General features: G+C 42.1%; 2 protein-coding genes across 6 annotated transcripts in view; both read right to left on the bottom strand.

Moving 5' to 3' along the window:
- Positions 1-1,216: 1,216 nt before the first annotated feature.
- Positions 1,217-6,771, bottom strand: LOC110527184. Of its 2 annotated transcripts, none has more exons than XM_021608321.2 (5): positions 6,411-6,771; positions 5,719-5,814; positions 5,324-5,622; positions 4,836-5,062; positions 1,217-2,516 (listed from the first exon to the last, which is right to left on the bottom strand). In XM_021608321.2, exons 1-5 carry the CDS (start codon positions 6,475-6,477, stop codon positions 2,414-2,416), a joined length of 792 nt encoding a protein of 263 aa, XP_021463996.2. In that variant the 5' UTR covers positions 6,478-6,771; the 3' UTR covers positions 1,217-2,413. The 2 variants fall into 2 exon arrangements, with proteins under 2 accessions (XP_021463996.2, XP_036838420.1); XM_036982525.1 differs by having other exon boundaries at positions 5,707-5,814; positions 6,411-6,769.
- A 5,486-nt stretch (positions 6,772-12,257) lies between these two features.
- LOC110527185 (filamin A-interacting protein 1-like) overlaps positions 12,258-17,479 on the bottom strand; it is an 88,717-nt gene continuing 83,495 nt past the window's right edge. For all 4 annotated transcript variants that reach the window (XM_021608323.2, XM_021608322.2, XM_036982524.1 and 1 more), the window contains one exon: positions 12,258-13,250. In XM_021608323.2, the coding sequence (XP_021463998.2) occupies positions 13,044-13,250 (207 nt within the window). In that variant the 3' untranslated portion in view covers positions 12,258-13,043. The remainder of the gene's footprint in view (positions 13,251-17,479) is intronic.

The following is a 17,479-nucleotide window of genomic DNA, read 5'->3' as shown; positions in this document are numbered from 1 at the left end:
CCATCTCCACATGATTGCCTGTCAAACTGATAAGGAATCCGTAAAGATAATCCCCATGCTCATCCCGATGTCATTATTTACTTCTTAAAACTTGAATTCGGACTTTTAAAAAAAACATACTTATTTCTTGGTTTTAAAAAAATGCTCCTCTAGACTTTACCACAGAGATATACTATGAGATGGATGTAATGGAATTAAATTGTGAAGGAATACATAGAAGTGAAATAGCAACAATGCTGCAGAGTACTTGGGTTGTCTGAAAACACAAGCCACCAAATCCTTGCTTCCTCCGTCCTTACCTCAATATACTTCTCAAAGCAAATGAGGCGGCGCTCCTGCTCCTCCCCAGAGCTTGGAGGAAACAAGGATTTAGGACAGATAGGAACATTTTCAGACACCATTATGGACGCTGAGGAAACGAGAGCGTTCTGATAATTGAGCAGTTGCCAAGGACACTGATAACACACTGCAGAGATGGCAACACCCTCCTGTGTCCTGCGATGTACACTAATCACAGTGTTTGAGAGTGTGAACACAAGGCTTCATCTGCTGCGGGATTGAGTCATCTTCCTTCAGATTGCGCTTCCAAAAAGCAATAAATGTTACTGCTAGAACTGGATGTACTGCCACACATCTGGTGATGAAGCTTTTCATGTAAGAGTGTAAACGAATTAGCGGGCAAGGCTAGATTTCATTCTCCTCATTCGTTCAGCATTAACCATTGGGTATTTCTGAATGCCAGTGTACTGTGCTGGGTTTAAACAGAGGTTGGTGCTCAGGATAAATCATGTAACATGGGCTCCACACAGTGGTGGCACAGGGAAAAGGAAAATCAGACACCGTCACTGATTAAAGGGCAACCAACTACCGCAGTGCTCAGCAGAAAACATTGGAGGAACATTCTGATGGAAATATATGAAGTTAATTAGAACATTATGTCCCAGTGACGTGCAGACTGAAGAATCATGTCAGTTCTATTCATGTAGCTGTCCCACTTCTATTGCGAGGACGTATCACTAATGTTGATGAGATGTTTTGACTGACAGCTACAAGAAGAAAATGCCACTCTCCTCACATGCTTGCACTGAACCTGTCCTCTGAATTAGGCAAAATGCAAGGGGAAAACCAGCTAATTAATTCAGTGACAAAGCAGGTCGCCAAAGTCTCAAAACGGTAAATCAGTGTCATGTGTTTTAGAGGAGACAAAACCAGAAAGTCAATGTCGAAAAACTAAGTAGAATTTTATTAAATTAGATTTGATTTTATCAAAATGTCAAGTTTCCAGGATGAAGAAAACAGTGCAAAACAGTTACTTTAGACAAATATTTACAAAACAGGTAGCATTCAGCCAAGTTGAAATAAGGCAGCTGTTTCATGTATCGTGGCATTTTTCAACACATCCACAAAAACATCCCCTACATATAAAACATCTTGGTGAAAAGGACAGTTCATCATTTCTCTGACAGCCTTTCACATTTTAAAGGCCACTTCATCATTTCCTTGTGATAACATTCAACATTCAATAGTTCAATGGCAATAAACACATTTTACAAAACAACTTAAATACAAAAAGCTTAAATGCACATTTAAAAAACAGCTTACCAAAATTCAAAGCTCTCTTGTATTTACTCTGAGGGAATACTGTAGGCAAGGGGGAATAGCGCAACACAAGGCAAGGGGGAATAGCGCAACACAAGGCATGGGGGAATAGCGCAACACAAGGCATGGGGGAATAGCGCAACACAAGGCAAGGGGGAATAGCGCAACACAAGGCATGGGGGAATAGCGCAACACAAGGCATGGGGGAATAGCGCAACACAAGGCATGGGGGAATAGCGCAACTCAAGGCATGGGGGAATAGCGCAACACAAGGCATGGGGGAATAGCGCAACACAAGGCATGGGGGAATAGCGCAACACAAGGCAAGGGGGAATAGCGCAACACAAGGCAAGGGGGAATAGCGCAACACAAGGCAAGGGGGAATAGCGCAACACAAGGCATGGGGGAATAGCGCAACACAAGGCAAGGGGGAATAGCGCAACACAAGGCAAGGGGGAATAGCGCAACACAAGGCAAGGGGGAATAGCGCAACACAAGGCAAGGGGGAATAGCGCAACACAAGGCATGGGGGAATAGCGCAACACAAGGCATGGGGGAATAGCGCAACACAAGGCAAGGGGGAATAGCGCAACACAAGGCAAGGGGGAATAGCGCAACACAAGGCAAGGGGGAATAGCGCAACACAAGGCAAGGGGGAATAGCGCAACACAAGGCAAGGGGGAATAGCGCAACACAAGGCAAGGATACCAAACATAATTGAATGGCAACCACTGATATACGCTGTTCAATAGTGCAACCCCATAGACTTGGAAGCCGTGCTGATGGTTGTCAGCTGATCTTAGTGTTGGCCATTTCAGTGGGTGTTCATGGAACAAACCTGTGCTTCGCCGAGGCTTCTCTCCAGCTCCTGAATACAAGGAGAGATCAACTGACTGTGCAGCTGTGCCATTTTAAACCTGAAGGAAAGAGTTATAGAAAAGAAGAGTTGAAAGGAGCAGTATTCCCACAGATTTCTCTTCACAGTTGGCAAGAAAAAGTGTATGAACCCTTTGGAATTACCTGGATTTCTGCATAAAACTGGTCATCAAATCTGATCTTCATCCAAGTCGCAACAATAGACAGTGTGCTTAAACCAATACACACATTGTATTTGTCTATATTGAATACATTTAAACATTCACAGTGTAGGTTAGAAAAAGTATGTGAACCTCTAGGCTAATGACTTCTCCAAAAGCAAATTGTTGTCAAGAGTTGTTTAACCTGGAGTTCGATCATTGAGAAGATTGGAGATGTTGGTTAGAGCTGCCTTGCCCTATAAAAACACACACAATTTGAGTTTGCTATTCACAAGAAGCATTGCCTGATGTGAATCATGCCTCAAACAAAAGAGATATCAAAAAAACCTACAATTAAGAATTGTTGACTTGCATAAAGCTGGAAAGGGTTACAAAAGTATCTCTAAAAGCCTTGATGTTCATCAGTCCACGGGAACACAAATGGTCTATAACTGAAGTGCAGCACTGTTGCTACTCTCCCTAGGAGTGGCCGTCCTGCAATTATGACTGCAAGAGCACAGCGCAGAATTCTCAGTGAGGTTAAGAAGAATCAGCTAGACTTACAGAAACCTCTGCTAATATCTCTTCTGTTGAGGAGTCTACAATACGTAAAACAAGAATGGTGTTCACAGGAGGACACCACGGAAGTAGCCACCTCTGTCCAAAAAAACCCCATTGCTGCACGTCTGAAGTTTGCAAAAGTGTACCTGGATGTTCCACAGCACTACTGGCAAAATATTCTGTGGACAGATGAAACTAAAGCTGAGTTGTTTGGAAGGAACACACAACACTGTGTGAAAAAAAAAGGAAAAGCACACCAACATTAAAACCTCATCCCAACTGTAAAGTATGGTGGAGGGAGCGCCGTAGTTTAGGGCTGCCTAGTTGCCTCAGGGACAGGACAGCTTGCTATTATCAACGGAACAATGTATTCCCAAGTTTATCAAGACATTTTGCAGGAGAATGTTAGGCTGTCTGCCAATTGAAGCTCAACAGAAGTTAGGTGATGCAACAGGACAGTGACCCAAAACACAGAAGTAAAACAGAATGGCTTCAACAGAAGAAAATACACCTTCTGGAGTGGCCTCATCTCAAGAGTACTGACCTCAACCCGATTGAGATGGGAGCATGACCCCAAGAGAGTGGTTCACACCAGACATCCCAAGAATATTGCTGAACTAAAACAGTTTTGTAAAGAGGAATGGTCTAAAATTCCTCCTGACCATTGTGCAGGTCTGATCCTCAACTACAGAAAACATTTGGTTGAGGTTATTGCTGCCAAAGGGTGAACCAGTTATTAAATTCAAGAGTTTACATACTTTTTCCACCCTGCACTGTGAATGTTTACACAGTGTTCAACACAGACATGAAAACATAATTGTTTGTGTGTGATTAGTTTAAGCAGAGTGTTTGTCTATTGTTGTGACTGAGATGAAGATCAGATTTTATGACCAATGTATGCAGAAATCCAGGTATTTCCAAAGGGTTCACAGTTTTTCTTGCCACTGTAGGTGTCTTTTACTCCCCGTGTTTCCATTATGAAAAAGTTGTGCCGGTCAAATGTCCAAACATATTTCAATTTGCCAGACTGATGCCAATGTGCAGTTTCTCTAGAGAAAAATCAGATCAAGCACAGGCTGGACGATGTAGTAGGAGGTTGTAATTTCCAACAGGCCAATGTTTTACATAGTTCAGCGCAGAAAACGTGGTAATTAACTACAATGACCATAATCCATTTGCCCGGTCTGTGTTTTTACACAACTTATTTACACGAGGTAATAAAGCTTGAATCCATAATGTTTCTAGGCGCACTGGTGCTCCCAAATTAGAATTCCAGGCCATTGAGCAGAATATTTAGGGGCATATGCGAGTAAAATGGTCGCACTGTGGAGCCTTGAGCCTCGTCTGTCAGACTCTGTGAGCCAGTACCAGTAACAGTGTTGCAAGTTTGCAATAGCAAGAGGTCAAGACTAACAGGCGGAGTTGACAGACTAGAGATATACGATTAAAAAACAACCAGAACCAACCTCCATGCATAGCCAAAGTGACTTTATAGAGCATATTTACTTTTCAATTTGTATTTATTTATCTGGTTTTATGCACTTTTACCATCCAAACGCTGCCAATTCTCAGTCAACAGAAACACCAGTTTAAACTCAATACAGTGTTAACAATTCAGCATGACCTGTGAAAAGGTTCCAAAGAAAGGAGGACTCTTACCTCCTGTGCAGCTCTATGGCTTTGCTGGGGTCTGGGCAGTAGTGCTGTAGAGCTGTGATGCAGTGGGCTGCCAGCATGCTGTAACACTGTTCCCTCACCAAGTTGTGGCTGCTGGTGTCCCACTGTGGCAGCTCACTGGTGTACCTCCACGCCACTAGGGCGTGCTCCAGAGCAGACTCCCACTCCTCATTCTGCAGCAGCAGCTGACCCCACTCCTGGCAGGAAACCTGGGAGGAAAAAGACAAGGTTCGTTAAAACACACAGCAGGTGATGCAGCATAGTACCAATCACCATGACAACCCAGAATGTCTAGCTATTAAACCATCTTAGAAGCACTTAAGTCACACAATCAGCTTGAAAAAAGTTTGTGTAAATCTTAAAAGACGTATATTATTTACTGCAAGGAGATTCAACTTCAGGTCAATTACCCGAGTTACAGTCACATAAGGGCAACTTAAAGAGCATAAAACAAAAATGTTGATACTCACTTTAAACACCACCAGGTGTGGATATGCCTTTCTGTAACAGTGTGCGTCTCGGTTGGACCCCAGCCGTGAGTAGGGTATAGATCTGTAGACATTGGTCTTTTTCAGGTGCAAGTCCTCCTGTAACGGCTTCAGGTCTGTAGTGAGGGCTCTGGGCTCCTGCCTCTGCCCCTGTTCTACTAGGATGAAAGATCTTATGAGCTGCACAAGCTGCTGGTTGGACAGGGGTGTCTGGTCGTCTTCCATTCTTTCACTTTGGGCCTCACTCCGACTACTCACTGTTCTGTATATGGCTGGGTCCACTGCAAAACATACACCACCGTATTGGTCACACTAATATAAGACTAGAAACTGAACGACATGATCCATTTAATTTGCTTACTAACATGAATGCCCACGTTTTGAATTGCTGGTCAGGTTTCTGCCTCTAGAAGTGGTTGAGAATGGAGCTATGCGTGAACTTAGAACCTCCAGGTAGGACCTTCTCATTCGAGCTGCAAAAAAACATTTGGCATAACTTTAGAGTGCATTTGTGTCTACTAACGTTACAGGATCATAGTTAACCCAGTTACAATATTATTCTAGCTGTACTAGAAAGGAAGGCAGATGCAATGTTTTGGTACTTGCATAAAACAAAAATAATGGTCATGTCTTGCTGAATTAAGCTACAAACAGCTCACCCACAATCTTTATTACTTAGCTAAAAATGTCCAATATCAGCTAGTTATAACTAGGTAAAGTTGTTAGCAAAGGCTAACAATAGGTACCATGTTGTGTCAATGCAATTGCTAACTCAAAGATGGCTATCTAGCTAGTTGCCCACACAAGTTAAAACGGACTTATTTCCATTATTAGCAAATTGACACAATTTGATTGTTCAGACTCGGTGTTTTATTGGATCTTACTGGCTGACTTCATTGTTATGATTCAACATATTTAGAAAATAAGGTAGCCGCTATTTAGCCACATTTGTTCCTGGCCCGCGCTTACTTTACCAAGGACAGCTGTTGTGATGCTGCAGTGGAGGGAAATGTAGCTGGCTAGCCAGCTAACGTTACCTACTTTATGAAGTTGTTGAAGTCAGACGTACCTGCAATTTTCGGCTGTGGTGCTGGGATTTCCATCAGGGCACGTCTTGAGTGACACATAGTTGCCATATTAGATACTTTGGATCAAAACGACAGACCTCTTGCAAAAAGTTTGCCAGTTATGTTGTTAACGTTAGCTGTCTAGCTAGCTAGGAAACTGTCTAGTAGTGTGCAGCCAACAAACTGTGAAGGTTGTACTAATAACACGCAGCTACCGCATGCCAAGTACCTCAAATAAATGCCATAAATTTAAATAGTTGCTGGCAAAGCTGTTCTCCCGCGAATGTATGACAAAATTACTGTCGCAAGAACTTAGCGCGCGGTCGTGGTTCATTACCCATCAACCTGATTGGTCAATGTCGAAACAGGCGCGTGCATTTTTATTGGCGAATGGGATCTTGAATTGCGCTGTGTTGAAATACCAAAAAATTATAACTGCTTAAAAACAGTAGGCCGACACATGTACTGTTGTGAAATAGGACTTACGTAGCCATTTGTGAAGTGGTTAAAGTCTGACATACCTGACATTGTTGGCTGGGGGATAGTTAGCTAGCTACTTTATAGTAAAAAGACATAGACTTTGCAAACATTTGACCAGTTCTGTTGTGGGCGACCATTGATGCACTTTCTTTTAATAACATACAGCTGCCAAGTAGAAAACAAATGACAACAAATGTATTATGGTAATAGTCATTGCTATGAATTTAAAAAATCTTCTTCTGTGGGGTTTATCGGATGTTGGCATCCAACGTTATGAAGCATTACCGCCACCTACTGTACTGGCCTCTTACGAAAAAAGATTGCAGTAAGAGTGCAGTTTAAACTGGGTGGTTCGAGCCCTGAATGCTGATTGGCTGACAGCCGTGGTATATCAGACCGTATAACACGGTTATGAAAAAATAAGTATTTCTACTGCTCTAATTAAGTTGGTATCCAGTTTATAATAGCAATAAGGCACCTCGGGGGTTTGTGATATACGGCCAATATACCAGAGGTGTGGACTCGAGTCACATGACTTGGACTCGAGTCAGACTCGAGTCACAAATATGATGATTTGCAACTTGACTTTGACATTAACACCAATGACTCGTGACTTGACTTAGACTTGAGCCTTTTGACTCGACCTGACTTGATACCCTCCCCAAGCCCAAATATGAAAAATTATGCTATTAAAAAAGGTGTGCCACGCATCAACTCTTCATTTGACAGATTACAGTTTGAATCGGACAGCAGCCAATCAAATTGTGCCAACTGAGAAACAGTTGAGCGTGGCAGTGCAGAGGAACATCGGTGGGTGAATTCAGATGGAGCCCTTGGAAAGATGATACCCAAAATTATTATTTTCGGATATAAAGACTACGCTGTATAAACAAAAAATGGATTGTAACTTGCAAAACATGCGGGAAGAAAATTACAGACAGAGGCAACAATTTCCAACTTTGTTTGACATTTGACACTGCACAAAGAACGGTAAGTCGTGGCTAATATAGCCGACAGCTATATATAACTTTCCTAGTGTAGCATGTAGGCTAACGTAACGTTAAATCTATGAGCCTCCACACAGTCAGTCAGTGCGGGAACGTGATCATTGCACCCAAGATTGAGCAACAACTGGCTAGGCAGTTGGTAGCCTAAAGCCTGCCTGATGTTACTGCTGTTCCTAAAACCATTGACATACGTTAGCCTACTGTAACCACACACAGAGAGGATGTGTGTGTGTGTGTTAAGGTTGGGCGATTGTGTACAAGCCTACATCACCCGATTGCGACCCATAGCGATCCTCGATAGTCAATCGCTACGGGGAGAGGGGGGGGGGGTCTTTCTCAAGGCTATACATGCAAGTTTATTTGGAAAGTAATAAATATATATATTTTTAAAGCATTCAAGATTTTTGGTGACATTTTTGGAACATTTGGTGAAGAGCACATTATAACTTGTTTAGGACTCGAAACTGAAAGTTTAGGACTTGAGACTTGACTCGGACTTGCCTGTCTTGACTTGGGACTTGAGTGCTAAGAATTGAGACATACTTGTGACTTGTAAAATACTGACTTGGTCCCACCTCTGCAATATACCACGGCTAAGGGCTGTGTCTAGCCCTTAGCCGTGGTATATTGTCCATATAGCACACCTCTTCATGCCTTATTGCTTAATTAGAGTGCAGTATAACGGCAGTATGCAGCAAATACTGCGTCCAAAACAACAATGTTTTTATACTACAGTACTTTTGCAGTGGAACTGCAGTTAGAGTGCAGTATAACTGCAGTTCAACTGCAGTACACTGCATTTGTTCTGCAATTACTGCGTCCAAAATACCACAGTCGACTGCAGTTACTGCACTTTTACTGCAGTTTCAAAACTGTAATCTTTATTTGTAAGGGGCCTGTGGGCCAGCCCACCTGCCAGCCCCTTTTCTCTTAAAAAAGATAACAAAATATTTGAGACTGTATTTCTGCCACGCTGATCCTCAACACAAGGGCCCCTCATGGGTGTATGCACAGTCCCCTCCTGTACTCCCCATTCACCCATGACTGCATGGCCAAGCACGACTCCAACACCATCATTAAGTTTGCAGACGACACAACAGTGGTAGGTCTGATCACCGACAACGATGAGACAGGAAGGAGGTCAGAGACCTGGCAGTGTGATGCCAGGATAACAACCCCTCCCTCAACGTGATTAAGACAAAGGAGATGATTGTGGACTACAGAAAAAGAAGGACTGAGCACCCCCACCCCCAGAATGGGGGCCCCAACCCCCATTCTCATCAACAGGGCTGTAGTGGAGCAGGTTGAGAGCTTCAAGTTCCTTGGTGTCCACATCACAAACAAACTTTTTTATTTTTTATTTCACCTTTATTTAACCAGGTAGGCTAGTTGAGAACAAGTTCTCATTTACAACTGTGACCTGGCCAAGATAAAGCAAAGCAGTTCGACACATACAACAACACAGAGTTACACATGGAATAAACAAACATACAGTCAATAATACAGTAGAAAAAGTCTATATATACAGTGTGTGCAAATGAGGTGAAATAAGGGAGGCAAGGCAATAAATAGGCCATAGTGGCAAAGTAACTACAATATAGCAATTAAACACTGGAGTGATAGATGTGCAGAAGATGAATGTGCAAGTAGAGATACTGGGGGTGCAAAGGAACAAAATAAATAAATACAGTATGGGGATGAGGTAGTTGGATGGGCAATTTACAGATGGGCTATGTACAGGTGTAGTGATCTGTGAGCTGCTCTGACAGCTGGTGCTTAAAGTTAGCGAGGGAGATATGAGTCTCCAGCTTCAGTGATTTTTGCAGTTCGTTACAGTCATTGGCAGCAGAGAACTGGAAGGAATTTATCGCCGAAGTCGAGGATCGGTAGGATAGTCAGTTTTACGAGGGTATGTTTGGCAGCATGAGTGAAGGATGCTTTGTTTCAAAATAGGAAGCCAATTCTAGATTCAATTTTGGATTGGAGATGCTTAATGTGAGTCTGGAAGGAGAGTTTACAGTCTAACCAGACACCTAGGTATTTGTAGTTGTCCACATATTCTAAGTCAGAACCGTCCAGAGTAGTGATGCTGGACGGGCGGGCAGGTGTGGGCAGAGATCGGTTGAATAGCATGCATTTAGTTTTACTTGCATTTAAGAGCAGTTGGAGGCCACGGAAGGAGAGTTGTATGGCATTGAAGCTCGTCTGGAGGTTAGTTAACACAGTGTCCAAAGAAGGGCCAGAAGTATACAGAATGGTGTCGTCTGCGTAGAGGTGGATCAGAGAATCACCAGCAACAAGAGCGACATCATTGATGTATACAGAGAAGAGAGTCGGCCTGAGAATTGGACCCTGTGGCACGCCCATAGAGACTGCCAAAGGTCCGGACAATCATAGTCCAAACACACTAAGACAGTCATGAAGAGGGAACGACCACACCTATTCCCCCTTGGGAGACTGAAAAGATTTGGCATGGGTTTTCAGATCCTCAAAAAGTTCTACAGCTGCACCATCGATTGGTTGCATCACCGCCTGTTATGGCAACTGCTTGGTCTCCGACTGCAAGGCACTACAGAGGGTAGTGCATACGGCCCAGTACATCACTGGGGCCAAGCTTCCTACAATCCAGGACCTCTATACCAGGTGTCAGAGGAAGGCCTTAAAAATTGCCAAGGACTCTAGCTACCCTAGTCATAGAATGATCTCTTTGCTACCGCATGGCAAGCGTTACCGGAGCGCCAAGTCTAGGCCTAAAAGGCTTCTTAACAGATTCTACCCCCAAACCATAAGACTCTTGAACAGTTAATTAAATGGTTACCCGGACTATTTGCTTTGTCCCCACCCCACCCCCCATTTTTACGCTGCTGCTCCTCGCTGTTTATTATCCATGCATAGTCACTTTAACGGTGCCCCTGCACGTTGACTCTTTACCGGTGTTGACTCTTTACCTGAACCGCTTGTATATAGCCTCGCTACTGTTATTTTATTGTTGCTCCATAATTATTTGTTATATAATTCTATATTTCTTTCTTAAAACTGCATTGTTAGTTAAGGGCTTGTAAGTAAGCATTTCACTGTAAGGTCTACATCACTGTAAGATCTATATCACTGTAAGGTCTACATCACTGTAAGGTCTACATCACTGTAAGGTCTACATCACTGTAAGGTGCACATCTATCTGTTGTATTCGGCGCATGTAACAAATACAATTTGATTTGATTTTGTATCTAATGATGTTCTACTCAGTATTCTCTTTAAACTCAATTCCTCTACCCCCTTCTCCCTCATACTGGATCTCTATTTCCCTCTCAATACTGCCCACACTATCAGTACATGCTCCACTATCTCTGTTTCCTGGCAGTAATCACACCTTCCTGTGGTTGGTGACTAGAGGGAGTACAGCTCTGACCGGAAGTTACTTTTTGTAGCAGGTTAGCAGAGCATTTGAGCTAAACCTAACCCTTTTCCTAACCTTAATCCAAGTCTTCTAACCTGCCACGTTAATTATCCTAACCTGCTGCGTAAATTGTCCTAACCTGCTAGGAAAAAGTCTGGTCTTAGCTGTACTACCTATAGTACCCCTTCCTGTTGGACGCTTTCCTATCACATTTAACGTCTTATTCAACCTGCAGTGTCCCACCCTTAGCCTTGTAAAGATGTCCTCCTCTCTTCTCTCTTCCTGCCGTCCTCCCCTCCCCAACTTTCCTCTGTACTTGGAATAGATGCCTGCCCTTAGTGTTGCTGTTCCACTGCTCCTGCCATCTCTGCACCACAACTGTCCTTATAACTCACTTAAGCCTCTTCCTTGCTTATCGGCATCTCCACATCCACCTCCTCTCTCCTAAGGGCCTGTTTAGCCAGAACATCTACTTCCTCATTCCCTTCCATCACCACATGGGCTGGGACCAAATCGAAACCTATCTGGTTACCCATCTGTCTCACCCGGGCATGAATTTGGAGTACCTCATATAACATGTTGGAGGCTACTGCTAAGAGAACTTCACAGATAATCTGCATCTCCCGCAAAGAATGAACCACGAAGGTGTGGTTGTCTGATCACCTGACTGACCCATCAACATGATTGGTGATCGTCGAAACAGGTGTGTGCATTGCAATTGGAGGATGTCATTTTGAATTGAACCATGATGAGATCCTCTGATATACAGGTAGGCCTGCATTTACACAGTGGTGAAATTCTGTGATGGAATACTGTGATAATTACCCATTTAAAAAATATATATATATTAGCTTGCACAATTCATATTCCCACCAGATTGGGAGTGTTTTTATGTTCTATATTTCAGGCAGAGCAAGCTGGGTTTCTTATATATAAAATAAAATGTAAATGTGTATATGTATATGTAGGTATAAAAACAATATTTATTGATAACCAATTAATAGTCTGATCATTACATTTCAGAGATCATCACTGAGGAAGTCGCATTCAACATAAAATACCAATAATACACATGTACATTATTGAAACTGTTGATAACATTCCTTTTTTTGCCACTCATAGAATTAGACTAATTAAGTAGTGGATGTAAATTAGATAGGTCTAACCACATTAAAATAGCAATACAGTTCATGTTACAAGGGGATAATACACATTCATATTTTAATGGTATTAGCAATAACAGTAGCCTATATATATGTATATATATATATATATATACATATGTGTATATATATATATATATATATATACATACATGTGTATATATATATATATATATATATATATATATATATATATCATAATTGATCAATTACTGCAATTATCGCTCACCAGGGGCGCAACTTTGGTTTTAGAGGTGGGGACACACGCATATATATATTGTATTTTTTTTCTACCCGACCGCTCGGAGGCGTCTGCATGGTCCTAAAGTACCCCGCTGCCTTGTTTTGTATCACATTCCAATCATAAAACCCTGTCCCCAGTAAAAGTTGTGTCCCTGCTGCTTACACAGACAGATCAGTGAATTTTTCTTTGTGAAACACGTATGCTAGTTAACCTTGTCCTACTCATCTTCCTATTTTGGTGTTTTCATTATCAATACCGAGGCACACAAAAGCAGAAGTCTTTGTAGCAACAGGACTACATCATAATTGAGATCATAATGTGATGATACATCCAAGTGTGTGACGTTATATTCTAGTGGGGCGGTTGACCACATTTAGGTTGTTGGCTGCACTCTGAGTACCCTGCAGCGTCTTCTCTGAGGAGAGAGCTGTCTGGGGCTGTCCTTTATTGCTCGGCCCTGGATTGACCGCACTGTTTGTTCCTTTTGTACCGTAGGCTTTAGGTTTGGGGATCCTGGTTGGACCTGGGCGTCGGAATGCTTCCAAGGGGATCTGAGAATAGACAGAGAGAAAAAAGGGATCAATATCCTTACGATATATAACTGTAGGTTGTTTATCAAACTGACCACAAGATGGTGCCAAATTATGTTTTTTGGCATACAGTAGCAAATATCTAGCAATTTCTGACAAAACACATTACAAAATAAATCATTACATGCTTATTAAGACATGTACAGGTTCATGTATGTGTGCAGTATAACAAGTAGACTAATAAAACATTACTATTTAAGTAAAGCTTTGACCCTTTTTTCAACACAACCGACCTCTAAAGAATGGAACTAAAGAAATCCATGATTCCCTTTCTGAAACCATCTTTGGAGTTTGTAGAGCTATTCACAGACAAGTAATTGTTTTGCTCCCAAAGAAGGCTTATAAGAGAGAGTGGGGAGGGAAAATGTTTGGAGACAGGTATTGGATCGTGTTTTAGCACCAACTGCCAAAACAGTCACAGGAAATGTCTCCCGTGGGGTTTGCATCATTGTGTTGTTTACTGCACAATCAGCTTAAACTGTCATCTAATGCTCCTAGCGCTCCGTCTCAGCTCTGCCAGAAGGTGATGTCACCATAGGAGCTCTTCATGTTTGTCATCGCTCTGCGTTTAGTTTAAACCCCTCTCTGCTCAGTCTAAATGCTTCTCTGCTCAGTCTAACCTCCCTCTCTACTCAGTCTAAACCCCCCCCCCTCTCTCTCTTTGCTCAGTTTAAACCCCAGGTATTGCCCAGTTTAAACTCCTCTCTCTTTCTGCCCAGTATAAACTCCTCTCTCTCTCTGCTTAGTTTAACCCCCGCTCTCTCCCTCTGCTCAGTTTAAACCTCTCTCTCTCTCTCTCTACTCAGTTTAAACCCCACTCTCTCTGCTCAGTTTAAACCCCACTCTCTTTCTACTCAGTTTAAATCCCTCTCTCCCCCCCCCCTCTCTCTCTCTTTCTCTCTGCTCAGTTTAAACCTCTCTCTCTCTCTCTCTCTCTTTCTCTCTGCTCAGTTTAAACCTCTCTCTCTCTCTCTCTCTCTCTCTTACTCAGTTTAAACCCCACTCTCTCTTTGCTCAGTTTAAACCCCACGCTCTCTCTCTCTCTACTCAGTTTAAATCCCTCTCTACCTCTCTCTCGTTTTCTTTCTCTCTGCTCATTTTAAACCCCACTCTCTCTACTCAGTTTAAACCCCTCTCTAATCCCTCTCTCTGATCAGTTTAAACCCCCCTCTCACTCTGCTCAGTTTAAACCCCCCTCTCTCTCTCTCTCTTCAGTTTAAACCTCTGTCTCTCTGCTCATGTTAAAAAAAACTCTCTCTTTCTCCTCTGGCTTTAATGTAACTGCATGTGAGACTAGAGGGATGATGATGAGGGTGCTTAGAGCAAAGAAAGACAAGAAGGGGTATAGATGATGAAGTAGTGTGCTACATAGGGAATAGGGTGTCATTGGGGAGGTGGTTCATTTTGCACATTAAGGCATTCTCCCAGACCTGTTGCGCAATATAGGTTATTATAATGTAGTTTTAACGTTGCAGCTTATTTCATCACTCTTTCTTTCTCTGAGAGAGAGCTCTTGTGAGACACTCCAGTTACATGCCGAAAGCTATTGAGTGAATCTACCTAGTCCAAGGAGTGAGTGGTTAAATGCTTTTAAAGACCAACTGTAAGTGAGTGTGTATAAGTGTTTTATGGTTTCGAAGATTAATTCTGAAACGTGCAATGAACCATGTCCTTAAATCCATGCAGGACATAAATTTGAAATGTGTTTTGAAAATGAGGTTAATGGACCAGAAAATCTGTGTGGGTCATGTCAGGGGGCCATGTTGATTTTACACGGAATGACCTTTAATTATAAGCCTCCTCCCTTTGGAGGCATGCAACAGGAGTACTAGAGTAAGCACTTCCTCTGCCACGGACAGACCAGCCTGAAGTTCACTAGGCCGGCCTGCGTTCTGCAATACTGGCAAAGATGCAGGGTTGTCTCCATGGCAACAAAACACAGGATTTGTTTTGTGCTTGGATTGTGGTGCGAGACACTATTTCACAGCACACTACTGAGCCTCAGGATCCTCTTTAGTTCACAATATGAGGCCTTTGTTTGAAATGGGCCCTGCCCTGTCCGTTTATTTTCCTCTCCTTGTTCATTGGGCCTATCGGTCAAGGTGTTTGGATACCATTGTGATGATGACCGTTATTGTAAACTACACGTGAATCCCATCAACTCCTAAACTAGCCTGGGATTAGCCTTTGCAGGGTCGCCAGAAACCGCTTACATCCGGTTTTCAGGGATACAATATTTTCAACCTAACTTCTGTTTCCCCTGAATAGCGGATGTGGGAACTCCGCTCAGGCGTCTTTTTACGCCTGCTACATTAGATTAGCCTGTGATGTACACTGACGATTAGTCTCGCCTCTGATTGGCTACTGTCCTTTCTGTATTGAAAAACAGCACAGTGGATGATGGTGCTGTGTGATTGTATAGCTTACATAGACCTTAGATTTATCTGATGCGTCAAGTGAGATATAAAAAGGGAAAGGGTGTGTCAGACTATGAAGCCATCATCCATACTACTTGCACTTTGCTCTCATTCGATACGGACTTTGATGTTATTTTTACATCAGAACATATGATCTGCCTGGCTCAAACAATGACCTCACTAGATGTGAATAAGTACGATCAGATAGATAATGACATGGAGGATATTTAAGGACACAGCTACTCTGATCCCTTGAATGAACAGCGTCTTGTTTAGCCTGCAAATTATTCTTGGGCATTGAGAGATTGGGATCCTGTTTCCAAATGTCAATGCTCCCAGCCTGAATCGATTTAAAGCTTGACATAGACACCTCTTTATAGTGATACTGACTCAGAGAGTATTTGGATTGGGTGTGCATTTTCACATGCGTGAATGGATCTGACACATTTATGCTCATTCAGGTGAGCTTTATATTACCAGTGTCACTCAGAAGTCTCTTCATGATAAGCCAGTGCTTTGAGTGATGAGTGTGGTTTTTCTTCATTCCTCTACTGCAATCTATTTGCATTGTTGTGTAGGTTGCATGATAATTTGCCATTAAAACAACTGCATGTATTTGCAAAAGAATCATACAACACTATGATGAACGTAAAGAATATTGATTCAAATTGATGCAGAGAGTTGCAGCAAAGAAACATCCACTTGGAGAAGACCCTCAACAGTTAAAGCACCTCTCGTTCGTCCAAGCTGACTTACATGGACTTTCCATGGTATCATTAAAGAGGAACTTCAAATTCACTCATGCTAGTCTTTACTCTTGGTAACTGGGTTTTTGTGTTTGGGATAGAAGGAGAAACTATGACATCACCAGCCTATGAATTTAACTCAGCCAAGAAAACACATGTCAGAAATCCCTGGCCTTTTTTTCATTTTCTAATAAATTCTGGACGTTCACACAAGAGTTCTTCTGAGAGTCCTGCTAGTAAAAAACATAAATGAAGTGTCTCTAAAATGTCCTATTCATTGTATGTGTGTGTCTTGATGGTTGAAGGACAATGGACTGCTATCAGTAGTTGTATTGACTGAATACTATTTCAAATGGTTAAGGCAGCACTTGAGCGGTGGAAATTAGATCACAATGAACAAATAAAATATAAAAACTAGAAGTTAGAAAACATGCATAAATAAAAACATTAAAAATATATTTGAACCTTGAAATATATTCCTCATTTTCATCATTCAGCATGCAGGGTTTACCACTTCTGAATGAGTAAATGAAATATGCAAGCATGGATGACAAACTAAAACATAACTTTTGCACACTTTAATATTTAGAAAATAAATCAGCTTAAACAAAATGCAAGTTGTGTAATATGAAGTTTAAACACAATTGAAACGGTCCATCAGTGAATAGTCTTAGTACATGGTATATTTACCAAATTGCATATACAGTAAAGTTATCCCGGTGTTCAGTAAACGTTTCTTACTACAAGTGCCTTCAAAGGGTTATTGTTCTGTTTTGTATTTGAATGACAATTCATGCATGCAAACATCTTTCCAAACAGAACCAAACAAACAAACAAACCCCAAACACAAACAGAGGTCGGCCTCTCTTCATACAGATGAAGTAAAATGGAGGTGGATGGATCAAGATCGGATGACTAGGGACTGAGGAGGTTGGGTTGGGATAGGTGGTGCTAATGGGAGACGGACAAACTAGGGTTTACTAATGGGGTGAGGTCTCTTGGGATGGGGAATCAGTCAATCATAGGC

The sequence above is a fragment of the Oncorhynchus mykiss genome, chromosome 7, assembly GCF_013265735.2.
Source record: "Oncorhynchus mykiss isolate Arlee chromosome 7, USDA_OmykA_1.1, whole genome shotgun sequence".
Taxonomy (NCBI): Eukaryota; Metazoa; Chordata; class Actinopteri; order Salmoniformes; family Salmonidae; genus Oncorhynchus; species Oncorhynchus mykiss.
This window is presented reverse-complemented; position numbering and strand designations above follow the sequence as displayed.

What these genes read in the sequence shown, in the direction of transcription:
- LOC110527184 (XM_036982525.1), bottom strand. Translation starts at nt 6,477, where the DNA reads ATGGCAACTATGTGTCACTCAAGACGTGCCCTGATGGAAATCCCAGCA. An exon ending in ACCACAGCCGAAAATTGCAG is followed by an intron (nt 5,815 to 6,410) that starts GTACGTCTGACT and finishes GTTTTTTTGCAG; the next exon opens with CTCGAATGAGAAGGTCCTAC. An exon ending in CACACCTGGTGGTGTTTAAA is followed by an intron (nt 5,063 to 5,323) that starts GTGAGTATCAAC and finishes TTTTCCTCCCAG; the next exon opens with GTTTCCTGCCAGGAGTGGGG.